The sequence below is a fragment of the Hermetia illucens genome, chromosome 6 (assembly GCF_905115235.1).
Source record: "Hermetia illucens chromosome 6, iHerIll2.2.curated.20191125, whole genome shotgun sequence".
Lineage (NCBI taxonomy): Eukaryota > Metazoa > Arthropoda > Insecta > Diptera > Stratiomyidae > Hermetia > Hermetia illucens.
Genome location: NC_051854.1, coordinates 66,022,589 through 66,048,331, shown reverse-complemented (window position 1 = coordinate 66,048,331; position 25,743 = coordinate 66,022,589). Strand labels below are relative to the sequence as shown.

Genomic DNA, 25,743 nt, shown 5'->3' with positions numbered 1-25,743 from the left:
TCTGAATACCGGCTCCGTCCCTAATTGTCTAATAAAATCTCCAGGTAGAATTTTGATATCATACCTGGGGCAGGCTTCGAGGGGTCGTTCCACTTCCTCGTGGAAGATATCCTTCTTCGATCCAAGAAAGCATGTTTTCAAAGTTGACAACAGCAGGTTTAATTTTTTGTCTGACTAGGAAACCTTCTCCAAGCACATGATTAACTGGATGGTCACTATAATATATGATAGTGGCTCTTCTCTAGCAAACTGGTCCCTGTCCAGAGCTTGGCTTGTAACGCTTTGACGTGAGCCTTATTTTAGGACAGGGAATTGATTAGCTGCTCCTTAGGGGCTCTTTTTCTATACAGAGGACGCACATTCCTTGAAAAAATGCGCAAATCGTTAGGCCATTTTCCTTGCCGAGTCCAGTCTGAGATTTGATTTTCCATGTTGGGTTGTCAGCCCTAGCCAACCTCCAACATGGAAAACCAGCTGTTACAATTTGTCCCCTTCTTCCTCTGAAGTTTTTCATTAAGAAACAACTCCCAGGGTTTACCCCGTGGAGATAGGGTTTGGCTCTGTGGACCCCTAATCCATGTTTCGTCCTGGAATCTATACTACCGTTTGATGGCCAATCTTCCGGATACGCCGAACAAAAATGGGCGCTAGCGGTAGTCTTGCTCATCATTAGACGGCCGCATATTTTCGCCTGTGCGCTGTGTCCGTGGTTGCCAGCAGAAGCAGATCTTCGCACCAGCAATTTCAATCCGAATTGTCTTTATGATTCGGCTGTCGCTTATTAAGACAATTTTCGAACGGAGTTCACATTGTATGCAGAGGGACAACACAAACTGTGGGAGTGTGGGCCAACTAAAATCTTGAAGGGCTCAGAGAACGCGACCATTACAGAGTTTCCAAGAATAAGGCAAAGAGGTGGAAATAAACAATGAAAACTATATTTCTCGATTTTATCACAATAATTTAATTCTACTGTATCTTACACATACGGGTTCGAAGAAAATTTCAATAATTTACAAAAACAAATGATGGGGTCTATGATATGAGCTTAATATCTACACATAATTGCGTATTGGATGCTTAACGACTTCATGATGTCAACACTTCATTCTCCGCTTCTGTCTGGTGTGCTTTATTGCTAATTATCCTGCGAAATAATCAAACATGTTACATTGGGATCATAAGTACGGTATCAAGCATTAGTTGAATTTTCAAAAGATACATCGATAAATCAACACCTAAGGATTTCTTGCCGTTTTGATATCGACTTACCGTCTCTACTTGCAAGCGTTAACATAAGAATTTTCCTCCAAATCTATCAAAACGCAATACCTTAAAACCTCACCTTATGTTTACATTCCCCAGGATTAGGTACACCTACTTCGATCTACAGTTCATCGTGCCTTTCACCCATTTCTAACGCTTCTACTGTACCAACAACCCTTTGTTCTCCCTGAGTTTTGGAATGAGTTGGGATAAAGGTCACTGAGTTGGTTTCACTACGAACTGCATTTTCGTCCTCATCCTTTTCGGTTTGTTTTATTGCTGAAGGATCTGGGCTTGTTAGTGTGATACTTGAACCGGATGCTTCCCTGTTTACGATGGGTTGGACATTGTGTGTGTCAGTAAAATTATGGAAGTGCTAAAGGAAGGGTTCTTTTTGGTGTTAGTCTACATGCATTAGGGGTTGATACTATACGGTAATATGATCTAGGAAATGGTATTGGATATAGTAAAGAATGAGGCATGCAAGTGTACTTAGCACTGTAAACAGTAAGAGTGAAACTTAAGTTAACGTTATTCAGAGAGACTGAACCCTTACAACTAGGACTTTAGTTAAGATGAAATGTTCTGCGGTGCAGACTGGAATCTTGACTTCTCCTGGACTGTCTTATATGCTTGGGTTCACTAGAATAAGAAATTCAAATAAAGTGGAAATTCGGAAAAGAGTACAAGAATAGAAGATTTTTTAGTGAAGATTAAAGTAAGAAGTCTACTGACAATACAGTGTTTAGTTGATAGAACAACCAATTTGTCCCAAACTCACCTGTCACGTGCTTGGAAATCGGCTTTCACTTCTAAGCTCCTTGCCTTACGGAAATCACATTCTAATGAAAACGCAGCATCACCAGGTGTAACAAGCTCAGGATCGTGTTGTACTACCACCACATTCGAGAAAACATCTCCGTTTTGAATGGTTTGACATTGGTCAAATGGAAACCGCATTTCCAGTGAACGAGCGCGTCCATTTTTTGGCTTGGTGAAGCATGGCTCGGATTGCTTATAGAAGCTTCCACGGGTGTACATCACGCCGGTGAAATCGTCCTCAGTTTCCAATTGTACCAGCATCGAATTGGAACCACATTTCAGATTCACTTGTTTGATACCATTGGTGGAAGGATCGATGTTGAATGCGTCACTAAGGTCCTGCTGCCACACCTCTGGAAAATAGAGCAATTGGAAATTTTTCAAATAAAAAATGGAGTTGTTGGTTATTTATATAGTGGACTTAGTAGTTAAGGATAGCCTAATTAACGCTGTGAAAATACCAGTTCGATGCCAGCGATATCTTCCTGCGGACTTCAGAGCGGATATCAAAGCCACAAACTTAAATATCTTTCAGGACACTGAAGTAAGCGATTGAATGAGTCTAATTTCTGAGCACCTTAAAAGAATATACAAAAATGTTCCTCCTCTCTTTTGTGGTAAATAGTTGTGAGCGGTGAATCGAATATGCCGTCATAGTACTAAGACTACACTAAGGGTTGTTAATGAAACGTTAACCGCAATCTGATGAATCTACCCCCTGTAGTGTTAATATTACTTTGGGGGAACTTTTCTTTCGTTGCACAGTGTTTTTCGTGGAAGACCTTTTCTTGTTCCATATCAGAAGTGGGCGTTGGAAATTGTCAATCTCTCTGTAAAGAACTTTAGTATAATTGAAGGTCGTAACTGAGACCTGAGGCATCTATAAAAGGCTTGGATGAAGTTGCACGAGTTCTGAATATCAGACCCCCAAAGTTAGAGCTTTCACATTTCTGAGTAGCCCTGACATTGGTGTCTTTTACGAGACTTATTTATCAACAACTTTATGAAAATCAGCTAGATTTCCGGAAGTCAGGGCCGCGTCACCAGGCTCCACTTCAATGTTTTGTCTTCCAGCCACGTTTCAGTAATACAGATGAGTTATTGTGGAACTTTTCATTCGTATACTAAACTGATTAAATCAGCATGAAGCTAACACATTAAGAGTATCTTACTCTTGCGGGACAACTTCTGATTAAGTATCGTGTACCATATTAGGAGACAGGAGGAATTATTTGATTTTCGAAGTAGTAATAGTAGCACAAAGAAAGGGTAATAGGAACAAATATGAAGAATAATAAAGAAATATCCAGATATTGTGCAATAAAATAATGACGTAGTACTAGTCTAACAGGCAGTGTAGATGGTCCCACTCACTAGGCACATCCGGCGCTACACAACTCTATATGGGGCGATAGTGACTCGTCGTCGTTTGAGGCACCCCGCTTCGCTTTTTGTCTAGCATATGGACGAAAGTTGCTGTTAATACTTTGGCTCCATTCAAATAACCCTTAGTGTCCAATTCCTAGCCAATGCCTGCGCTACACTGTTCCAGTGAGACCCTAAATGCTACTCCGTTTATCCGAGGCTACGTCTAGCATCTGCATTTCATTCGTAGGACAAAATTTTCATCTGTCGTTAGTAATTCCGCGCACTACCACCAACTGTTTCCAAAGTACTTCTTCCCCAATTTCCTATCCATGCCTGCGAGGGTTGCATCAAAAGCGGCATTTGTCATCATTCCGGGTTCCTCTTCTACTCCAAGGGCCGACTACTGCGAATTGCTTCACCACCCAAGTAACTCTTCACATTCAGGTTAGCTAACTCTATTGCTTCCAATGACGTTCTTGACTACATCAGCAGCAAAACTATCTCATCTTCGGCGCGTCTCTCCAATTTGAAGCTAACGAAGGATAGCACCCGGGGCCAGGGAAGGTTACATATTACTATAACCTCGACGTCGTCGCCCGACCTTCCTTACGGTCACAGGGAGGGGTCTTCAGAGAACATCACCAAAGAAAAAACTACGATAAAATTTCCATACCACTCATCTACCTTGCCATCATAAATGAAAAAACACTGAAGAGGAAACGGATGTCACAATAGCCGTAGTTATCAAATGCTTTAAAGTTAAAGAATCGACAAATCATCTTCTCAACCACCCGAAAAATGTTGCATACCGGGCAATGCAGCAATTTCAAAGAACGCTAGCAGATGCAAGGGAACCAAGAAGTCAATGAACTTAAGAAGTGCAGTTAAGTCCTTGGGGGTTTTACGTGAGCACCTGTCTGGAAGACTTAATCCCACGGTCTTCTTAAGACACGGATTGATTTTGTGACCACAATGAGTGACCACACACACAGCAACAACGGTACCAGTCTATACCAAGTGCACGGCTTAGCATTCATACTGGTGGATGCAAGACATACCTAAATCTCTACCGAACTAAGGAGTACGGCATCCGTGTTGAAACGCAACACCACGCTGAGGCCCGAAGGTCTTTTCTCGCTTGAGCATAACCCCAACCCACATGAAACTCCCACTAGGAGGTTCTCCTTGGCCACTTGGTTTTGGTTTGGCCGACAGGGTAACCGCCCCGCCTTCCTCCCCGCCACCTTTGAGCACCCTCATGAAGTGCAGGGAGAAGTTGTATCAGCGACAAAACATACAAGCCAGCAAGATGAAACCATTCATACCTAGATGCTCATCGGTGCCGGTGGCGAAGGTCCATGACCCGATGAGAGTACAGACAGATGTGGTCAGAGTAGTCGGGGTGTTTGAGGTGACTTGTGCAATAACATCGGTAACAAGATACAACCCTTCCCGCTTCCGGTTCAACACGTAGCATTTTGCGCCATCATATTTTGCTCTGACTGACTGATAATAGACTCCGAAATATCCCTCCTGCGCAGATCATCCCATATACAGTCCCTTTTCAAAGTCGATGAAGAGTAAGTGAAGCGAAGATCACTGATACGAAATGATTCGAGGTATTCTTGATGCGTTCCAGGATTATTTTGGCAATTACTTATCGTCTTGAAGTGCCCTTTCCACCCCTCCAGCTGCTCGTTATCGTTAATGAGGAGTCGATTGTTAACGCCCTTCACAAAACCATCGGAAGTTTTTTCTTGGTGCGGTATACACTTCTCAAATCCGCTTCCGTGACTAGCACAATAAAAAATTCACTTTTGTCAACCAGACGACTTTGAAATCGTGCTTGCAAAGCAATAAAGATGAAAAGTGGTTAAACTTCCGGAACTCACAGCGTGAATATAAGAGGCTCGTAAAACGTTCCAAGCGACACTCTTTTAGAGTATACTGTGAGAAACTGGGAGATGAAAGGGAGACTTCCAGGCTGTGCAAAGCCCTTAATAAGGATGAGTCGGCCAAGTTGGACTCTTCTAGAAATCCGGATGGTACTTTCATGAACTCCATAATTGAGCCTATACAGACTCTCTTGGAAGTACACTACCCGGGAAAGCAAGTCAAGTGGGAAGAGAATTGGCGGTTTCTGCAAACCCTTCAATATGAAGGTGTTGTAAGGGAAATTGGGATACTGCAGGAGCGTCTGCTACCAATGAAAAGGCGAGAGCTGCTACACTTTCATTTGAACACTTCAAAGCACCTGACATGGATGGCATCTACCCAGAAATGCTAAAGGAGGGTATAGAGCACTTAGAGCAACTTCTGCGAAATTTTTTTCGAGGATGTCTTGTTCTGGGCTAGGAGGAAGGCGCCTCTTGATAGAAGATAAAGGTAGTCTTCATACCAAAGCCTGGGAAAGATGACTATTCAAATCCAAAGAACTTCAGGCAAATCAGCTTAACATCGCGCTAAGGTCGCACCCACTAAATGAAACGGTAAATATTTACCAGCATGAAAAGTCCTGAGAGTCTGCTCTTCATTCTTTGATTTTAACGATAGAGGGCACAATTATGAAAGGCGAGTACGCGATGGGGGCGCTCGTGGACATTGAAGACGCTTTTGACTGTGCGCCCTTCTAAAAGCTCTGTGATGCCGCCAGAGAGCATGGTGTTGACGAAACTCTAAAAAGAGGATCTACGCTACGCAAACGCAGAGATTACTGTGTGTAGTAGTAGGTCTTGATCGCTAGCTATCAACGGAAGCGATGAATGGCTGCCCTCAAGAAGGTTTATTCTCGCCATTTCAGTGGAGTATGCTGATCGACTCACTACTATGCGAACTGCAAAATCTACCAATACACATTCAAGCTTATGCGGATGACGTGGCGGTGCTGGCTGTTGCCCGAGATTTGGGAATGGTGTGCAGATATACACAACACGCCGTTGATTTGACTGACAGTTGGTGTCTCAGGGATGGACTTTCAGGAAATCCAAATAAAACCACAATGGTATTATTTACAATGGGCTTATGGCCTGTGTAGGCGGACCTTTGTCTCGACATGGGGATTTAGCCGTCAGGTAGTAATGTGGATATATGTGGGTATCATTAAGGTGGCTTAAAGTGAAACAAAAGAGTTTTCGCTGTAAACTAGCCACACTGCAAAGAACTATATGCCTAGGTATCACCGGCGCCATGAGCACGACATCCGGCGTAGTTCTGAATACTCAATTTGCAACCCTTGGATTTGGTTATTCAGCGTACTTCAATGAGAGCAGGAGCAGCTCATAGACTTAATTCGATTAGATCTATGAAGAAACAATGGAAGTGGGGCGCACTGAAAATTGGAGGAATTAGTGGGAGAACTGAATCCAGTTTTCGCAATGCCTTCCACTTCACGGATCCCCATACATCTGTTTGGTAGAAGATATGATGATCATCATCAACAGCGCAACAACCGGTATCCGCGCTAGGCCTGTCTTAATAAGGAACTCTAGATTCGGTTTTGCGGCAGGTCCACCAATTCAATATCCCTAAAAGATGTCTGACGTTCTGACCTACGTCATCGCTCCATCTCAGGCAGGGTCTGCCTCGTTTTCTTTTTCTACCACAGATATTACTCTAATAGACTCTCCGGATCAACCTCATCAATGACGATTAAGTGACCCGCCTACCGCAACCTGTTGAGCCGGATTTTATCCACAACGAGACGATGATGGTATCGCTCATAGATCTCGTCGTTATGTACGCTACGGAATCGTCCATCCTCAAGTAGAGGGCCAAAAATTCTTCGAAGGATTCTTCGTTCGAACGCGGCTTTAAAGTCGATGAAAAGATGATTCCACTGATGTCCACATTCCAACAGTTTTTCATCGATTGCCGTAGAGAGAAAATCTGATCTGTTGCTGATTTACCTGGAGTAAAGCTTTTTGGTATGGATCAATGATGTTCTGGGCGCATGGCGCTCTCCGGCCTAGTAAGATAGTGGACAATATCTTATAGGTGGAACTCATCAACGTGATACATCTATAATTATTGCACTGTGTGATACCCCTCTTTTTATGTATGGGACAGATAATGCCTAGTTGCAAGTCGTCAGGCATTGATTCGATGTTCCACACCTTGAGCATTAGTTGCTGAACCACTTGGTGTAGTTGGTCGCCTCCATATTTAACCGATTTGGCTGTAATTCCATCGACTCCGGGCGACTTATGGTTTTTAAGCTGGTGGATTGTACGGACTGTTTCTTCTATACTTGGTGGTGGCAGCATTTCTCTGTCGTCTTCAGTTGGCGGGACCTCCAACTCGTCGATATTTTGGTTGTTAAGCAGTTCATCAAAATACTCAACCCACCGTTCCAATATGCCCACTCTGTCGGAAATCAGATTTCCCTATTTGTCTCGGCAGGATGAGTATCGAGGTGTACATTTTCAAAGCTAGCTGCTTGGCAGCTCCATCTCTGTACAGGGAGCGCACGTTCCATGAGAAAATGAGCAAATCCATTGTCGTTGCCGGGTTCGTCGTTGCAAAGTCCATCCTGTCTGAAGCTCCTTCTGTGGCTTCGCAACTTTAGTTTTCCATATACGGTTGTCAGCCCAACCCAACCCCCCAACCTGCAGGACCAGTTGGTACAATTTGTCTCGTTTTTAGGCCCGGGAGACTCGCCTTCATCCACCTTCATCTACATCTTTTAGTTAAGGAAGAGCTCCCAGCGGTGGTGGTTGTGGTGGAGGTGGAGATAGGGTTTGGTAGTCGAGCTTTTGGTGTTGGTTCAGCAAGCGTTTCCTAGGTTTTATGCTCCATCGGGGGTTGCAATCCACGTTTCGCCCTGGGACCTATACTACTGTGGAATTGCACTAGTCTGCCCTATCACGAGTACGTCCATGTCCAAGCTTCTCTGCGCAACAGAAATCAGGGGCGGAGAGATTTCTGTTTTTATTTGGTGTATTCTGTGTTGATAGCTGAGTGAGTAGTCCGGATAGCTGAGTGGTTAGAGCGCAAGGCTGTCGTACGGAAGGTCGCGGTTCAAATCTCGCTGGCGGCAGTGGAATTTGTATCGTGATTTGACGTCGGATACCAGTCGACTCAGCTGTGAATGAGTACCTGAATCAAATCAGGGTAATAATCTCGGGCGAGCGCAATGCTGACCACATTGCCTCCTAGTGTACCGTAACGGTCTTGAATGAAGTGCTCTAACACACTTCAAGGCCCTGATCCAACATGGATTGTAGCGCCAACGATTATTATTATTATTATTATTCTGTGTTGATGCTGATTCTATCGTGTGGGTGATAGATTAGTCCGCTTAATGATTTCCGAGCATACTTCCACTTTATTTGGAAGAAAAAACACGATGACACCAGAGCACGGAGTAATCAAAAATTGCAAATGACGTCGTTACGAATTAAAATTTTTGTTCAAACAATCGAAAATAATTGAAGAAAAGAAAGAATAACGGAAACACTTTCAGAACAGCGCAACCGATCCGCCGTCGTTTAAGGCTGGAGGCAGAAGAGAGTAATTCCTCTGCCGCCAACCATCGGCACTTTTTCACCGAAGTGAGCTTTTCCTTTGGTGCAATACACAACGGTCTTTTAGGTTGAAGTGTTTGCGATCCTAAGGGCGGTAACCTGGATGATTGACAAGCGATTGGAGAGCAGGCGCAACGCAAGCTGCATTGCGGGCGTTGAGTAGTACTTTCATGACTTCAAAAATCGATCAGGAATGTGGAAATCGATTAAACTCTGTTTCTAGATTCAATACGGTAGAATTACTCTGAGTACCTGGTCATTGTGATGTAGAGGAAAATGAAATGTCATGTAGAGGAAAATGAAATCTTAGGTGCCTTAGCCAAAGCGGCTTCAACTTCCCCATGCCCGGACCAGAACTAGCAATTGGGGTGTCGGTAGCATTGGCTGATGCTGCTATCAAAAACTGGGAACAAGCTTCCCATAATTACAGGTGGCGGAGCCTTAATGCTGCTAGACACACCAAACTTTTCCTATCAAAACCAAATAAACATACCACGAAATTTATCTTATCAAAAGCAGGAAGACTTGCAGAATTATTGTGGGCATTCTGACTGGCCATAATTCACTAGCTCACTATGTTCAGAATAGAATTTATCCAAGAAGATACGTGTCCATCCTGTAATGAGGAAACGGAATTGACGGAACATTTTCTACGTCTATGGACGCATCAGACATCAGATTTTTGGTGCTGATGTGCTCCAACTGCAGCGGGTAGTATCACATCCATTAACGGAAATCCTGCGATACATAAAGGATTCCTGGGTGTTGCGTTAGAGGGGGGAATCGAGTACTATGGTCAACTAAGTTCTGAGTGCTCAGAGGCTTTGCCTCTCTCCCATCTCAAACACATACACACACAAAGGGTCAAAGCTCCTATTGTACAAGACAATGATTTTGGGAGTTCTCATGTATTCCTCGGAGGCTTGGGTTCTTAACAAGACAAATTACAAACTCTTAGCCGTGTTCGAGGGGAAAGTCCTTCAAAGAATTGTCGGCCTACAAAAGGATGGACGATCTCGTAGCCTAAACAGCTAAGAAATCTACTATATCCGCGATATTGCGGTCGTTTGATTGTAGATAAAATCCGATTCAATGGGCTGCAGTGGGATCGTTCCCTAATTTAAATGCTGCAGACTTTACCTAATTCAGCGATGATATAAGCCGGGATGTCAGGCCGTTACTAGAGCAATCAAATTGGTAGACCTCTTCGCAACATCAATATGTTTCGAGTTCCTTATTAAGGCTGGCCTAGACGGGCATCAGTTGTTACGAGGTCCATGATAACGATCAATTAACTAATGACAATAATGAAATAGAAGTGAGGTCGAAGTTTGATTGAGTTTCAATACGGGAAAACTGTCGATATGAATCGATCGCCTTTTTCAAACACAAAGTCTCACTACATAGGAAGAGATTTGGCTCCTAAGATTGCATTGTAAATTCAATTTCTATCTCATTATGGTTGTGCGTGACTTCGCAGCTCAACAATCAGGAAGTGTACGTGCGGCACTGGTGCTTCCACCATTTCTAATGGCGGAGTGCTTAATCTTAAGACATTTAAGTTGAACTCCATGTGCTCAGACGCTGCAAAAACCTTACACAGGAAAATCTCCATTTAGAGGTCGTTTCGAAACTACTGAAGTGCATTTCTCGTTTGCCATTACTATTGCAAAAAAGTGCAGAAAAGAAAACGAGAGTAATTTCTCTGCATTTTGTGAACCAGCCATAAAAACGTCTTGAAAACATTATGCAAAACAACTAAAATATGAAAGCACTAAAAACAGTAGCATTTTTATGAGCACGTTATGGGCTTTGTATCCATCTTTTCACATACAACTATCACCCACGCCGGAAATTACTTTTCTTTTAAAATTTGCGCAATTAACCGACCAAACACAAGAATTAGCAAAGAATTTGGTTCCGCCTTTCACAAGTAATAATTAGCAATTTACAGGGAACCCACGCATATACATACACGCATTTTCCGATGATTTCCACTGATGACAAATTACGCGACAAAAATCTGTGTGGAAAAGAGTCAAGGAAAAGCGTTTATTTCTTCACAATGAGCCATTACTTATGATGCAACTGGTGCCGGCATGTATTCCACCGCAATCATTGCGTTACGTTACAATGAACTCGGTAAGAAGCAACCGGGATAGGTAACCGGTTTGATTCACCTGGTCATGATTCATGATCGAGTAAGCGGTCGTACATGAAAATAAACCAAGAATCACACGTACACCCTTGAATGGGCTTAATTTTCGGAAAAAGATAGGTTTTCAGTACAATGATTCTGCAAAATGAAAAGGACTTGGGTTCCTGAAGCTGTTTTGCATTCAGTTTGGTAATCTAACAACACTTCAACACCTTGACCATGTCATGGGGGCAAGATAACACTTGTAAAGCAGCACCAGTTAGACGCTCTGTTGCCACAATTTTTTCTACCTGTTGATATCTTAGCAATGCGGGTACCTACCTTCTCCTTTGTTGCTTTGGGCTTCAGGGCCCTGTTCACCCAATGTCACGCAGCTCACCAAGATCACGGTCACTAGTAATCGCGTGTAATTTATTTGGCACATTTTCTGTTTTGTCTAGAAAACTTCTCGGTTGGCTTGAAGAGTGATTGAACTTGAGACTTCCGAACCCGGCACACGGTCAAAGATACTGACTATCTGTGGTAACGTGGATCTCACTCACTTTGAGCTGGTCTTCTTGAAACCTAAAGCCAAAGGCTGGCCGCATGAACAACAACTGACGAGCTTGATGGAGGCGCTGTTGTTATTAAGTAACGGTATCCCTGCCTCTTTTGATCATTGAAGCCAACAAGAAGGTTAGTGTTGAGGTGCCAATAGCTTACCAGTAAGTCTATTGCCGATAATGGGAGTTGTACATGGGACACGAAAGCGTTACCTATGAAGCGTAACGAGTAGAATTGACTCCCTGTTAAGATGTAGATAAATTTGAGGAGTTACCAATTGACCAGGTTTATCATTACCTGAACTAAGTTGAAAGAACGTAAACTAAACCCAGGTCCTAACTATGAGAGACGGTAGATAGTTGAGTGTTTGGTTTCTAGTCTGTCTCTGAAACTTCTGTCTCCTATAATCATCAATCAGTTGACATATCTTCCATGTAAACTTACATCTTCAACCACATTGGGAAGCCGGTAACTCTACCCACGTTGGGCGCGAGAATTCCGTACTCAAAGCTTCTTCAGTTATAACTTTTGGTGGTTGTTCGAAATAAAGTCATTGAACAAGGTTTGTGTGGAGACCACTGTGGTAAGAAAAATGGAGAAAGGTTCCGCTATTGCATACGTTATTAACATATTACCAGTAAGCACGTGGTCACATTTAATGGGAATCTTCTTCTTTTTCTTCAGCCTTTGTCCCGTTCACAAGCGGGGTCGGCTCGTCGTGATCGGCTTCGCCATTTGGCTCTATGGGGGAATGCAACAACCATTAATTTTCCAGTAAATTCATGTAGAAGTAATCGCTGGTTAATTGCTTGTAGCTTTTCTCTATCGATTGTATGTAGGTAGTCAATGGATTTGTCGTAATTGTAATGAAATTTTGTTATATAGATTGTTACGTGATACGTTGATTGTAATTTCTTGAAATTAGTTTAATTTTTCTATTATTTATAAAGTATGTGAAACTAATTTTTCTTTTTAAAATAGTTCTAAAAACAGTAAAAGTTCAGGTATAATATAATCCATCCATCTCAGGCAGGGTCTGCCTCGTCTTCTTTTTCTACCATAGTGACCCGCCCACCGCAACCTGTTGAGCCGTGAAAATCGTGGTATCGCTCATAGATTTCGACGTTATGTAGGCTACGGAATCGTTCATCCTCATGTAGGGAGCCAAAGATTCTTCGGAGGATTCTTCTTTCGAACGCGGCAAGACTGGCAAGATCATTGTCTTGTACAGTAGCAGACCCTATGGTGAGACGTTTCGAGCGAAAAAGTTTTTGTAAGAGGCTCTGTTAGCTGTCAACAACTGTGCGCGGATTTCATCGTCATAGCTATTATCCCTTGTGATTTTCGACCCTATACAGGAGAAATTTCCAAGGGTCTCAAAGTTTTAGTCTCCTATTTTCATTGTTTTTGTTTGACCAGTGCGATTCGATATTGTTCCTTCTTGCGGTTTTGGTTTTGGCACTGACGTTGCCACCATGTACTTTGTCTTGCCTTCATTAATCTGCAGCCCAAGATCTCGCGCCGACCACCGCCTGCTCGATCTGGATGAAGGTAGACTGCACATCTCGGGTCGTTCTTCCCATCATATCGATATCGTCAGCGTAGGCCAGTAGTTGAAGAGGATGCTGCCTCTTGCATTCACATCAGCATCGCGAATCACTTTCTCCAGGGTCAGGTTGAAGAAGACACATGATAGGGCATCCCCTTGTCTTAGACGGTTGTTGATGTTGGATGGTCTCGAGAGTGATCCTGTTGCTTTTATCTGGTCTCGCACATTGGTCAGGGTCAGCATAGTCCATCTTTTCAATTTCTTTGGGCTACCGAATTCTGTCATGGCCGTGTACAGTTTTACCCTGGCTCCCTGCTTGCCGTAGAGAGAAAATCTGATCTGTTGCTGATTTGCCTGGAGTGAAGCCTCTTTATATGGGCCAATGATGTTCTGTGCGTATGGGGCTATCCGGCCTAGCAAGATAGCAGAGAATATCTTATAGATGGTACTCAGCAACGTGATACCACTATAATTGCTGCACTGTGTGATATCTCCCTTTTTATGTATGAGATAGATAATGCCTCGTTGCCAGTCGTCAGGCATTGATTCGCTGCCCCATACTTTGAGCATCAGTTGATGAAACACTTGGTGTAATTGGTCGCCTCCATATTTAACCAATTCGGTTGTAATTCTATCGGCTCCTGGCGACTTATGGTTTTTAAGCCGACTGTTTCTTCTATACTTGGCAGTGGCAGCATTTGTCCGTCATCTTCAGTTGACGGGACCTCCAACTTGCCGATATCTTGGTTGTTTAGCAGTTCATCAAAATACTCAACCCATCGCTCTAATATGCCCATTCTGTGGGAACTCAGATTTCCTTCTTTGTCTCGGCAGGATGAGTATCGAGGTGTATAATGCTTCATCCTGCTGACGTGTTGGTAAAACTTCCACCTTCGGGCCTGATGCGGTTGCTCCCTGTACTTTTCTAGTAAGTTTTGTTGGTTCTCCCAAGCTTCCTTTTTTCGTCTGTGAAGTCGTTTCTCCGTTCGGCGGAGTTCTTGATAAGTCTCTGCGCGTGCCCGCGTTCTTTGAAAATGCAACATTACTCGCTATGCGGCATTCTTCCGTTCCGTTGCTAGCTTACATTCATCGTCAAACCAGCCGTTCCGACTCCTTTTGCGGCTGGGGCCAAGTATGTTTGTGGCCGTATCCATGATAACGTCCTTCGGGTGATTGTGAAGATCAGTTGTTGATGCTTCATCTCCAAGATCTCGGATGACTGCGGTTATTGCGGCATCCATTTCACTCTTATAGATGTTGCGGAAGGATGTGTTTTGAATGGCTTTGGTATTCACTCCCACCTGATTGTCAGAAGGAATTGTAGGTGGTGTCGTAATTCGAGCTCGGAGCCCCATGCCAAGAAGATAGTGGTTCGAGTCTATATTGGCCCCTCTAAATATTTTGACATTCATCAAGGTTGAGAGGTGGCGGCGTTCAATCAGCACGTGGTCAATTTGATTGAAAGTAGTCTCGTCTGGAAAGGCTTTTGCTTGTGGACCGCTTTCCGCGCAAACCAGGTACTTCCAACAACCATTTTGTGCGGTACTGCTAACTAAATAATCCGTAGTCCGTTATCATTGGTATTCCTATGGAGCCGACGTATCGCCTGAATACGGGCTCCGTCCCTACTTGACTGTTGAAATCTCCAAGTATGATTTTGATATCATACTTGGGACAGGCTTCGGGGGTCCGCTCAACTGCCTCGTAGAAGGTATCCTACTCCGACTCTGCAGGGGCATGAACGTTTATTAGGCTTATATCTCTAAACTTGCTTCGCAAATGCAGAGTGCATAGTCTTTCGGTTATATTTTCAAAGCCGATAACAGGTTTCATTTTTTGGCTGATTAAGAAACCTACTCCGAGCACATGGTTTACTGGATGGCCGTTATAATATATGGTGTAGCGGCTCTTATCCAGGAAACCGGTCCCTGTTCATCGCATCTCTTGCATCAGTCTTATATTGAGATACACGGCTAGCTCCTCAGCAGCATTCGGTCTGTACAGGGAGCGCACGTTCCATGAGAAAATGCGGTTTTCCGTGTAGGGTTGTCAGCCCTACCCAACCCCCAACCTGGAGGACCAGTTGGTACATTTTGTCCCGTTTTTAGGCGCGGGAGACTCGCCTTCATCCTTCTCCGTCTACAATTTTTCATAAAGAAAGAACTCCCAGCGATGACCACGTGGAGGTAGAGATAGGGTTGGGTGAAATTATAATTGATTTCAACAAGTTTTTTCCTCAGTTACTCCTCAATAGTAGGGATAAACCTATGTAACCAACGACTCTTTTTCGAGTAGTCCGACCGCTATTGCCATTTGCTTATATATATCTCCCTGCCGATTTTTTTCCTGCGATAAAGGAGAGATGGAATCTCCGTCATTCTGCGAGCCAAAGTGTCAGGCACATTATCTGAGACGATCCTGCGAGCCGAACACACCCTAAGAATTGTTCGTCACTAGATAGGATTCAGTTTATATGAAATACGTGACATTGTTTCCCAAACTGGAACTGTATTCAGCAGGATGGAGCTAATTATATTAACTATAAGTAGCTTACAAGTAAACCGTGGCCTCCTTACATTCGTGGTGGATGCTTTTTCGTAAGTACACTCCCAGTGCTGCTTAAGTATTCTATTGTGAGCGCAATTTCGTGATGAGGATCGCTTCCATCTTTTCATCAACAAGAGTCAGTCAAGTGCTCTCCAACCACGCTCTAACGGTGCTGATTGTTTGCATGAGTGCAACTCAGCATTTTTGAGATGCTAATCAATGTTATGTCCTCAGCATAAACCACCATCTCCTTTAGAACAAAAAGATTAAGTTCTTCATCGTGTGTGATGTACCCCGGGAGTGGGAACAAAACGGAGTCCTGTAGGATATCCGCGGAGACAACGTACTCTTTGGGTCCATCATGGGTATCATACCAGAGCCTCCGTGCTTGTTTTATGTATTGTATTACAGGGTATGAGTCAAAATCTATAGAATGTGGCCCGTTTCCGAAAGCTGATGAATGTAGTGGCTCCGATGACTTGACAACTGGAGCAACACAATCCTGGGGCTTTATTTTTAAACTTCAATTGAATGCCTTGCTGTATGAAAATACAACGTTGGATTGGAGCAAATAGCGTAACGGGGAGTGCTTTGTGGCTAAGATTTCATGTGTACAAACCACCATGCATTTTTACAGATTTTCCGGTTGTGTAGTTTCTGAGAATGGATCGTTGAATTATCAATGTATAATTTGCAAAAAACGTATAACGAAAAGTACTAATCGAGACCTTTAATTTGAGACCCCACCCCCACCGCATTGTCGGTAAAAACAAATTGTGCATCCCCTTTCTGCATGTATGGAACACGGCTCCTTAAGGGTTTTGAAATTCATATTATATACAGTTGAGTTATATTTTTAGTTCAACTTTATAGAGGAAAGCAAATTAATCAGTAGTTCTGCTTAATGAAATTTACTCCATGAGAGCGCTGAGTGGGCGGAAGGAGCATCAGTGACGACACATATTCATTGAAACTGCCTGGTTTACAGTCTTGGTTAACTGCTTAAGCCAAGTGGGTATGTAATGTAAGTGTAGGTATCTTGGCTTAAGGGCCATAAGCACTTTTCTCTTTTCAGGTAAATTGGTACTAAGCCCGGAATACTAAAAAGTGTATGTGCTAAACAACCAACTGTCAAACGCAGGAGTTTCCTGAAATTTTCTGATTTTTCGTACAATTTTCTTAATTTTTTATTTACGTAAGAACCTTCTACAAAGTATTAGGGAACCTTGAAAAAAAAAGATGAAATCGGTTTAGCTGTTTCCAAGTTATGGCGTGACCAAGGGAAGTAAGGTTTCATTTTTGAATTATGAAGATTAGATTATTATATTAGGATGGTTCACCTGGGGGTTTACCAGACTGAGCCAGCAGTACTACTTTCTGCTACTTCCACGATCCAGAAAATATCCGCTGGGACATTCACACTTTGCACCATTCAACGAACATGTTCGGTTTAGATTACACGACAAGCTTAAGGGCCCTATTCGGTATGCCGTCTAAACTTAGGGCTTTACTTTCGCCTACTCTAGTTCTACAGTAGCTCATCTCTAGTGACTACTAGAATTGCCATCACATTCAGATGTTGCTGGAAGTACCACTTTCTGGCAGTGGGAATAACCCCTGAATGATTTTCAAGAAGAGGATAGGGCGCATAATCTTCGGAGATGAACGGCTTCCGATTCGTTCCATCACGATTTTATAGACGCTTGAGATTTTTGCGGGCCTCCTAGCAGGGTGGCGGTGACATGCTGATCAAAGATTGACCAGTACACCATTAGTTGGGTTTTCTACTGGAGAATGTGAATCTCCTAGTCATGGACATGTCACATTCCTGAGCGATGCATTGCGTTATATTGAGAGTTCCATCCATGGAGGTGCTGCTATGTGCTGATCTAACCACATCCCCATCCCCCAATGCTCATCCATTGCCATTGTGGATCAACTTGACGTCCTTGTCACGTTTGGCTTTGAACGTGCAAGTCTCCTGTCCCGTTGCTCCCTTCATATTCAAGGCTTTCAAAAGTCATATCTACAATTGGACCAGAACCCCCTTTTAAGTAGGTGTTTACATTACCTTCATTAGCCGGTGCAATATATAACTACTGCTTCCCTACTCGATGAACCACGCATTTGGACTTCATCCTCTCGTGTTGAGAGCAATATTGTCTTCAAATTGACGTAAGCCTCACTGGGGCATGAGAGCTATAGACGTACACCGCTTATTTTTGCCCACACAAATCTATTAGCCGATTGACTGATATGGCTTGGTGACCAGTTGGGTCTATACGTATCGATTATTATCCATCAAAATTTTTGTAGGATTCACTAACGATGGCAATTTTCATCTGGGATTTGTAGGTGGTCTGCGCAAGCAAATCTTGAACAACTCTGCAATAATTAAGGTTTATTTGAATAAACTCCATTCTCCATTACAGTTAACGAATTCCAAAATCCCGGGCATTTACCACTTTCGGCTATATGCCATCCTTCCTTTCTTTTGTACAAAAATGGCTATTCTCTCCACAAGTTCTGTATCAACCGGACCGCTAAATGGTGCTGATGAATACCTTTAAGGAGTGTCAAAAAATCAAGCACTCAGAGCACCACCTTAACTAGATGTGTTCTCTCAGACAGCAGACAACCTATCCGTTTCGGACTTTTCTGCCCGCCAACAATTTCTGCGGTGCTTCCTCTGGTAGTCGAATTATGGCTGTACGAGTACCACCATATGCTTTTCTTAAACTCACAAGTTTCTTCAAGTTCAAACTCCTACAACTAAAACTGTTTTTTCCCAGGATAATGCAGGTTTCTCCTCTAGATGTCACTTTGTCGTAGTCAATGCACTGTATTTCGAACTTATATTTTTGGGCATGTACAGTAGCATTCTCCATAAATGAGTTTTTAACTTGGTTAGCAGTTTTGATTGATTGATTTTTTTCAGCTCTAAAATGATATCATCTTTCTGCGTTCTTCGAATCTTGCTGATATTTCCGTCTACAATTTTTTAGTCGGGACGAACATTGATTTTTACCCATGCTAGAGATAACACTTGCCTCTGGGTGAATTCACACCTTTGTTTCCTTCCTCGCCTTTTTGGTAACGACCTTACTCCGTCCACCAGTTTCGCTCTCCTTGGATTCCGCATCAATTGCCGACATTCGCACTTGGGCATATGCTTTGTCCCTTCCCTACATTTAGTTTCGTTTTTCGGAACTGGTAGTATATTTAACAGGAAGACTTAAGCGCCTGCTTATTCTCTAGAGGATCCCCATCTTTTTCCTGCGTTTCTTTGTTTGGCGCCAACACTATTGAGATGGGGAGTTACGGTCCTCTTTAGCCTTCCTGCCACCTATTACAATTGGCTTGCAACATGCTGTGCTTGATAAACTCCATCAGCTCAACTATTTTTGTTCCTCTGGGTCAGGGCTCTATTCTCTGTGAACGTTAGGCGGATCACTCCTTTTAAATACTTCTTTACACTTAGAATTTATTGAGCTTCGGTAGGTTTTATCTTTTGCTGCTTTTACTGCAATGATCTCGTTTTAGTCTTCGATCTTGGTGTTCTTTATAGGGACGTGCTTCTTTTGAACACTTCCTTTTCCAAATTTGCTACGGTGGCCAAGTCGTGCACATCAAGGCGTTTCAGCCGACGGAGATTGAAGGCCGGAATTCCGAACTCCTGTGGCGTAATGAAAGGTCTTGATTATTACTTTTCAAAGCAGACGGTTGTTCTGACATTTGTTGTAAAGAGGAGGAGTGTAAGGGTTCGAAAGCGGAAACAGAACATTTTGGAGCCGGAGTCTAAGTCTCAAATAAAAACGAGAAGTGGATTTTTCCACTGGGACAATATACAACGGTCTTTCAGGCTGAAGTGTATACGATCCCAAGGACGGCAACCTGGATGATTGACGAGCGATTGAAGGGCTTCTTATCATGACAGGTGGTTGAGCCTGATGTGACTAAATGCAACAAACTTTTCCTGTCAGAATCAAGCAAACATACTGCAAAGTTTATCCTGTCGAAAAACAGGAAGACTTACAGAAGTATTGTAGGCATTCTGACTGGCCATAATTCGCTAGCTGGACATATGTTCACAATAGAAATTCTCCAAGATGATACGCGTCCTTCCTGTAATGAGAAAGCAGAATTCACGAAAGATTTTCTATATGAGTGCCCCGTCTTTGGACGCATCAGACATCAAATTTTTTTGTGCTACAACTGCAACGGAAATTCTGCGACACATAAACGAATCCGGGATATTGCGTTGGAATCGAATTCAATGCACCACTAGGGTCTGAGTGCTCAAAGGCTTTGCCTATCCCCCACCTCAAACACACACACTCACAAACACAACACGCTATACTTACTATGGGAAAAACTACAGAAGAAGTAAAAATATAGTTACAAACAGCATTGTAAAATGAACCAAGAAATGGAAAATAAAATTAAATGAAAGCAAATGAACGGACAAGATGTCCCCTGCGGCACATCTGTAGTAGGTCAAATATATAGGTATGCCAGTCGATGTTAAGGTTAGCTGGAAAAGACACATCCTAAGAAAGAAGGACGAGCTAAATGCCAGATACAGGCACATGTACTGGCTATTGGGGAGGAATTCCCAGCTGACCATCGATAACAAGCTGCTAATTTATAATATAAGCAGATCTTAAGACCCATATGGACGTACGGCATCCAGCTCTGGGGCTTTACCAAAAAGTCAAAACTGAAGGCCATATAAACGTTCCAAAATAAAGTGCTTAGAATCATAGGTTCCACGGTTCATTTGTAAAGAGGATCTGCATAGGGACCTGAAAGTACAGTTGGCTAGTGAAGTCATCAAAGACCAAGCTATTAAACATTGCCACCGACTACGATCATACGAAAAGCCCGGAAATCGACTAATATCGCTGATACAATGAGAAAAAAGTAAAGCTAACCGACTTGCTAACATAAAGTTGCCTAAGGATATAAGCTACTGAGGAACAACCAGCTCCTTAACGAAGCCAACCAAAGTGCTAGGGTAGACCCCAGGGTCTTTTCCTAATAAAAATGAAACCTAAATATGCAAAGAAAGCTTCTGGATGAGGCAATCTCAGTTGTAGCTTGGCGGGAGGTAGTTTTAGTGGGAAAAATCCCACGCTGTCACGGATCGTAAGCCCTGAGGTTAGCCTTTTGAAGATTTGCACCTCTTAAAAAATTAAGCGTTAAAATCCCCATGCAACATTTGACCGTCGTTGTGAAGTAAATCGTATAAAGATTGAACACGATTGTGGAAGTTATCTTTAGTTACCTCATCCTTTTTTCAGAAAGAAGAAAAACTTTGTTCATATTCGAATCGCATACAATCTTTCGTTGTTTGGTTTGAAATCTAATGTTGGTTGAAGGTTTTATCAACGATGAGCAGGTGTTCCGCTTTTGAAAATTCATATTCGTGTCCATAATATTCGACTTGTTCCCTCACGACAATCCCAGTATCGTATGTTTTTGGACAGTTGTTTAACTATTCTAGAAAAAAAGATATAGAAGCATCGCAAACCTAGGTCATTCGTTCATTCAATTGTGGCCTTGCTCGCCACGAGGGCATATTCCTTTTCGAAGCTGTCGAATTCTTTTTTAGTCATCCTTTTTCCAAAGCTGCTATCTCTGGCATTACACCAAGCTTCCTATACGGCCATAAGTGTGTCCTATTCGATACTGATGACTTTTGTCCGTACCAAGCTCCGGGGACGTCAGTGTTTCCGATAAGCACCGATAATTACGATGTGACTTAAAGATGACCGCCGATTTGCACTCAATTATCTCCTGCGACCTTACAACATGGGCCAGATACAAAAAAATTCTAAAGGCTGAAAACAACAAAACAGTTTCCCATGGCAAAGCATTTACTTTTCTGAGTGCAACACCTTCATTTGACATACATTTTCATAATGGCCCATGTAACATAATTTCGTATTCCCTGAAATTCGTCAAGCCTTTTTTCCACTTACTGAACTGGGCCAAAGCCGGTTGCGCTTCCGATTATTACCAATTGGCCAACATCACATTATCTAAAGCCTGGAGTGATGAGATAATGAATGATTCCAATTTCATAATCAAAATTGCAACTAATCGCCTGCTAGTTTGCCTCCTTAACATCCAAGTCATCCATAATCGTTGTGTTGTACCCAGCACCTGTTATTCATGTTTTATTGATATCACGCATCAGGAAAACACAACTGAAAATAATACTGGTAACAAATGGATTCGTGTTATAAAATTGTTGGCTGCAAAAAAGAAACGTAAATACTAATCAATTTCCGAGTCAAACAATTGATTGGGGGGATGGGAAGAGCGGAATCGAAGAAGTAATATACGTAAATGCAGGCCTATATACTCTCACTTTTCATAGTGCAATTACACAGATATTAGATTGGTTGCTTGCACCTTGCAGCGGCATAGCATGGAAGAGTCAGCTGAGATTCGCGGTCATTATCAAGTAACGCTTGAGCTCATGAGAAATGCAGCGTGATACCAATAATAGAGATTATCAGACACTGGTTTAACCTTTTGAAGCCACAGAGGCAAAAACGAGGAGTTTATTTGAATATTTATCTAAGGAAGTTTCGTTCGTGATTGCAGTAGGTTGGATGTTGAGTTTATGTCCAAAGCTAAAACTCTCAATGACAATAAGCCCCAAAAATGACCCAGAAATATTGACTAAGAGTAAAAGAGATGGAAAAACATTCTAAGCGCACTAGACAATACGTCGTATGAAAAGCTAAAGGACCTGAAGAGGATGAAGGTGTCGTCGGGGGTAGCGAAGGGATCCATCAACCTCACACTGAAAAAAAACCGAAGTCCTCATCCTGATAAAAACAAAATTCCGACCCTGCGTCCCATATCGTTCGGCGAGTCAACAATCGAGTCAAATCCAACTTTAAAGTACCATGGACTGACTCTTGACTCAAAGATGAGCTTGTTTGAGCAAATAAGAACAGCAGCGAACAAGGCTACAGCTGGAGTTTCGGCCTTAAGTAGGCTAATGGCAAATAGTGGGGGTCCTACGTCTAGTAGGACACCCAATAAGTTCAATGCAGTCTATCCTGCTCTATGGCTTAGAGATATGGGCTGACGTTCTTAGCAAGGAGGTAACCATCTCGCGCAAGTACAGAGACGGGAAGCTTTGCTGATGGCGTCTCCATACCAGACTGTCTCTGAACCGGCCTTGATGGTGATCGCAGGAGTGATCCCCGTTGCCCTTCTTGCTGGGGAGCGTAAAGCTATATACAAGCGCAAGGGAGAAGAGCCAAGGAAGGTGGTTACTCGTGAAGAACGGCAATGCATCCTAGATGAGTGGTCACTCTATTGGCAAAATGAAACTAGAGGCAGATACACTGCGCGGCTTATTGGCAACCTAGGTGCGTGAAATGTTTGTTGAAAGTACCTGGTTTGCGCGGAAAGCGGTCCACAAGCATACGTGCGCCTCTCCAGACGGGACCACTTTCAACCAAATTGACCACGTGTTGATCGAACGCCGCCACCTCTCAGCCTTGATGAATGTCAGAACATATAGGGGGGCCAATATAGACTCGGATCACTATCTCGTTGGCATGGTGCTCCGAGCTCGAATAACAATACCACCTAGAATCCCCTCTGACAATCAGGTGAGAGTAAACACTGAAGCCATCCACAACACAACCCTCCGCGACACCTATAAGAGGGAAATGGATGCCGCAATAACCGCAGTCAACAGAGGACCTGGAGATGAAGCATCAACTAATGATCTTCACAACCACCTGAAGATGGATACGGCCACAAATATACTTGGCCCCAGCCGCAAAAGGAGTCGGAACGGCTGGTTTGACGATGAATGTAAGCTAGCAACGGAACGGAAGAATGCTGCATACCGAGTAATGTTGCATTCTCAAAGAACGCGGGCACGCGCAGAGACTTATCACGAACTCCGTCGAGCGGAGAAGCGACTTCACAGACGGAAAAAGGAAGCCTGGGAGAACCAACAAGTCTGTGAACTAGAAAAGTACAGGGAGCAACCGCACCAGGCGCGCAAGTTTTACCAACAAGTCAGCAGGATGAAGCCTTATACACCTCGATGCTCATCCTGCCGAGACAAAGAGGGAAATCTGATTTCCGACAGAATGGGCATATTAGAGCGATGGGTTGAGTACTTTGATGAGCTACTGAACAACCAGAAAATCGGCGAGTTGGAGGTCCCGCCAACTGAAGACGACGGACAAATACTGCCACCACCAAGTTTAGGAGAAACAGTCCGTGCAATTCATCGGCTAAAAAAGCATAAGTCGCCAGGAGCCGATGGAATTACAGTCGAATTGGTTAAATATGGAGGCGACCAGTTACACCAAGTGGTTCATCAACTTGTGCTCAAGGTATGGGACAGCAAATCAATGCCTGACGATTGGCAACGAGGCATTATCTGTCTCATACATAAAAGGGGAGATATAACACAGTGCAGCAATTATAGAGGTATCACGTTGCTGAGTACCATCTATAAGATATTCTCCACTATCTTGCTAGGCCGGATAGCCCCATACGCTCAGAACATCATTGGCCCATACCAAAGAGACTTCACTCCAGGCAAATCAGCAACAGATCAGATTTTCTCTCTGCGGCAAGCGATGGAAAAACTGTTGGAATATGGACAACAGTTGCACCATCTGTTCATCGACTTTAAAGCCGCCTATGATAGCATAGCCAGGGTAAAACTGTACACGGCCATGAGAGAATTCGGTATCCCGACGAAATTAATAAGACTGACTAGGCTGACCTTGACCAATGTGCGAGGCCAGATAAAAGCAGCAGGATCACTCTCAAGACCATTCGACATCAACAACGGTCTACGACAAGGGGATGCGCTATCATGCGTCCTCTTTAACCTGGCCCTCGGGAAAGTGATCCGTGATGCTGAGGTGAATGCAAGAGGTACGATCCTCTTCAAGTCCACCCAACTACTGGCCTATGCTGACGATATCGACATCATGGGAAGAACCAGCCGAGACGTGCAAACTGCCTTCATCCAGATCGAGCAGGCGGCGCGAGATCTGCACATCAACGAAGGCAAGACAAAATATATGGTGGCAACGTCAGCACCGAAGACGAATCACAACAATCAACCAACAACATCAAACCGCACTAGTCAAACACAAACACGAACAAGAATAAGGATAGGAGAATACAACTTTGAGACCGTTGACAACTTCTCTCTGCCAGTCTTCATGTATTCCTCGGAAACTTGGGTTCTTAGCAAGAAAAATTGCGAACTCTTGGCCGCGTTCGAGAGAAGAATCCTCCGAAGAATTTTTAGCCCCCTACATGAGGATGGACGATTCCGTAGCCTACACAATGACGAAATCTATGAGCGATACCATGACCGTCCGGTTGTGGATAAAATCCGGCTCAATAGGTTACGGTGGGCGGGTCACTTAATCCGTATGGATGAAGATGATCCCACCCGGAGAGTCTATAAGGGCAATATCTATGGTAGAAAAAGAAGACGAGGCAGACCCTGCCTAAGATGGAGCGATGGCGTGGGCCAGGACGCCAGACAGCTTTTGGGGATATCGAATTGGTGGACCTCGGCGCAAAACCGGGATGTCTGGAGTTCCTTATTAAGGCAGGCCTAGACCGGATACCGGTTGTTGCGCCGTTGATGATGATGATGATGATGAGGTGCGTGAATGAATCGGACGAATGGTTAGACTATTTCCTTACCCAGCTCTTAAGTGGGCATTGAGGTTTTTAATCTTACCTGCACAAGATTGGAAAGGGTCGATCTCCGGATTGTGCGTTTTGCAATGGAGTTGTGGACGCCCATCGCACCTTTGAAGGTTTTGTGTAAAACAAAACCTTATTAAAATCGGTTTACTGTCTGGCTGTCTGTCGGTCCGTCACACGCATTTTCTCGGAGACGGCTATAGCGACTGATATCAGATTTGGTGGAAAGGTGGAAACTGTGA

General features: G+C 43.4%; 1 protein-coding gene across 2 annotated transcripts; it reads right to left on the bottom strand.

Annotated features, from left to right (window-relative positions):
- Window positions 1–944: 944 nt before the first annotated feature.
- Window positions 945–11,754, bottom strand: LOC119659442. 2 transcript variants are annotated; one of them, XM_038067526.1, is made up of 4 exons: window positions 11,458–11,754; window positions 2,048–2,441; window positions 1,346–1,592; window positions 945–1,147 (listed from the first exon to the last, which is right to left on the bottom strand). In XM_038067526.1, exons 1-3 carry the CDS (start codon window positions 11,558–11,560, stop codon window positions 1,388–1,390), a joined length of 702 nt encoding a protein of 233 aa, XP_037923454.1. In that variant the 5' UTR covers window positions 11,561–11,754; the 3' UTR covers window positions 945–1,147; window positions 1,346–1,387. The 2 variants fall into 2 exon arrangements, with proteins under 2 accessions (XP_037923454.1, XP_037923455.1); XM_038067527.1 differs by lacking the exon at window positions 1,346–1,592 and adding an exon at window positions 1,823–1,908 and having other exon boundaries at window positions 11,458–11,753.
- Window positions 11,755–25,743: the final 13,989 nt, after the last annotated feature.

Excerpts from the sequence above, each read along its gene's own strand:
- LOC119659442 (XM_038067526.1), bottom strand. The coding sequence starts at position 11,560 with ATGTGCCAAATAAATTACACGCGATTACTAGTGACCGTGATCTTGGTG. Across the intron at positions 2,442-11,457 it reads CCAAAGCAACAAAGGAGAAG|AGGTGTGGCAGCAGGACCTT; the intron begins GTAGGTACCCGC and ends TCTATTTTCCAG. Across the intron at positions 1,593-2,047 it reads GATTTCCAAGCACGTGACAG|GGAAGCATCCGGTTCAAGTA; the intron begins GTGAGTTTGGGA and ends CATCGTAAACAG.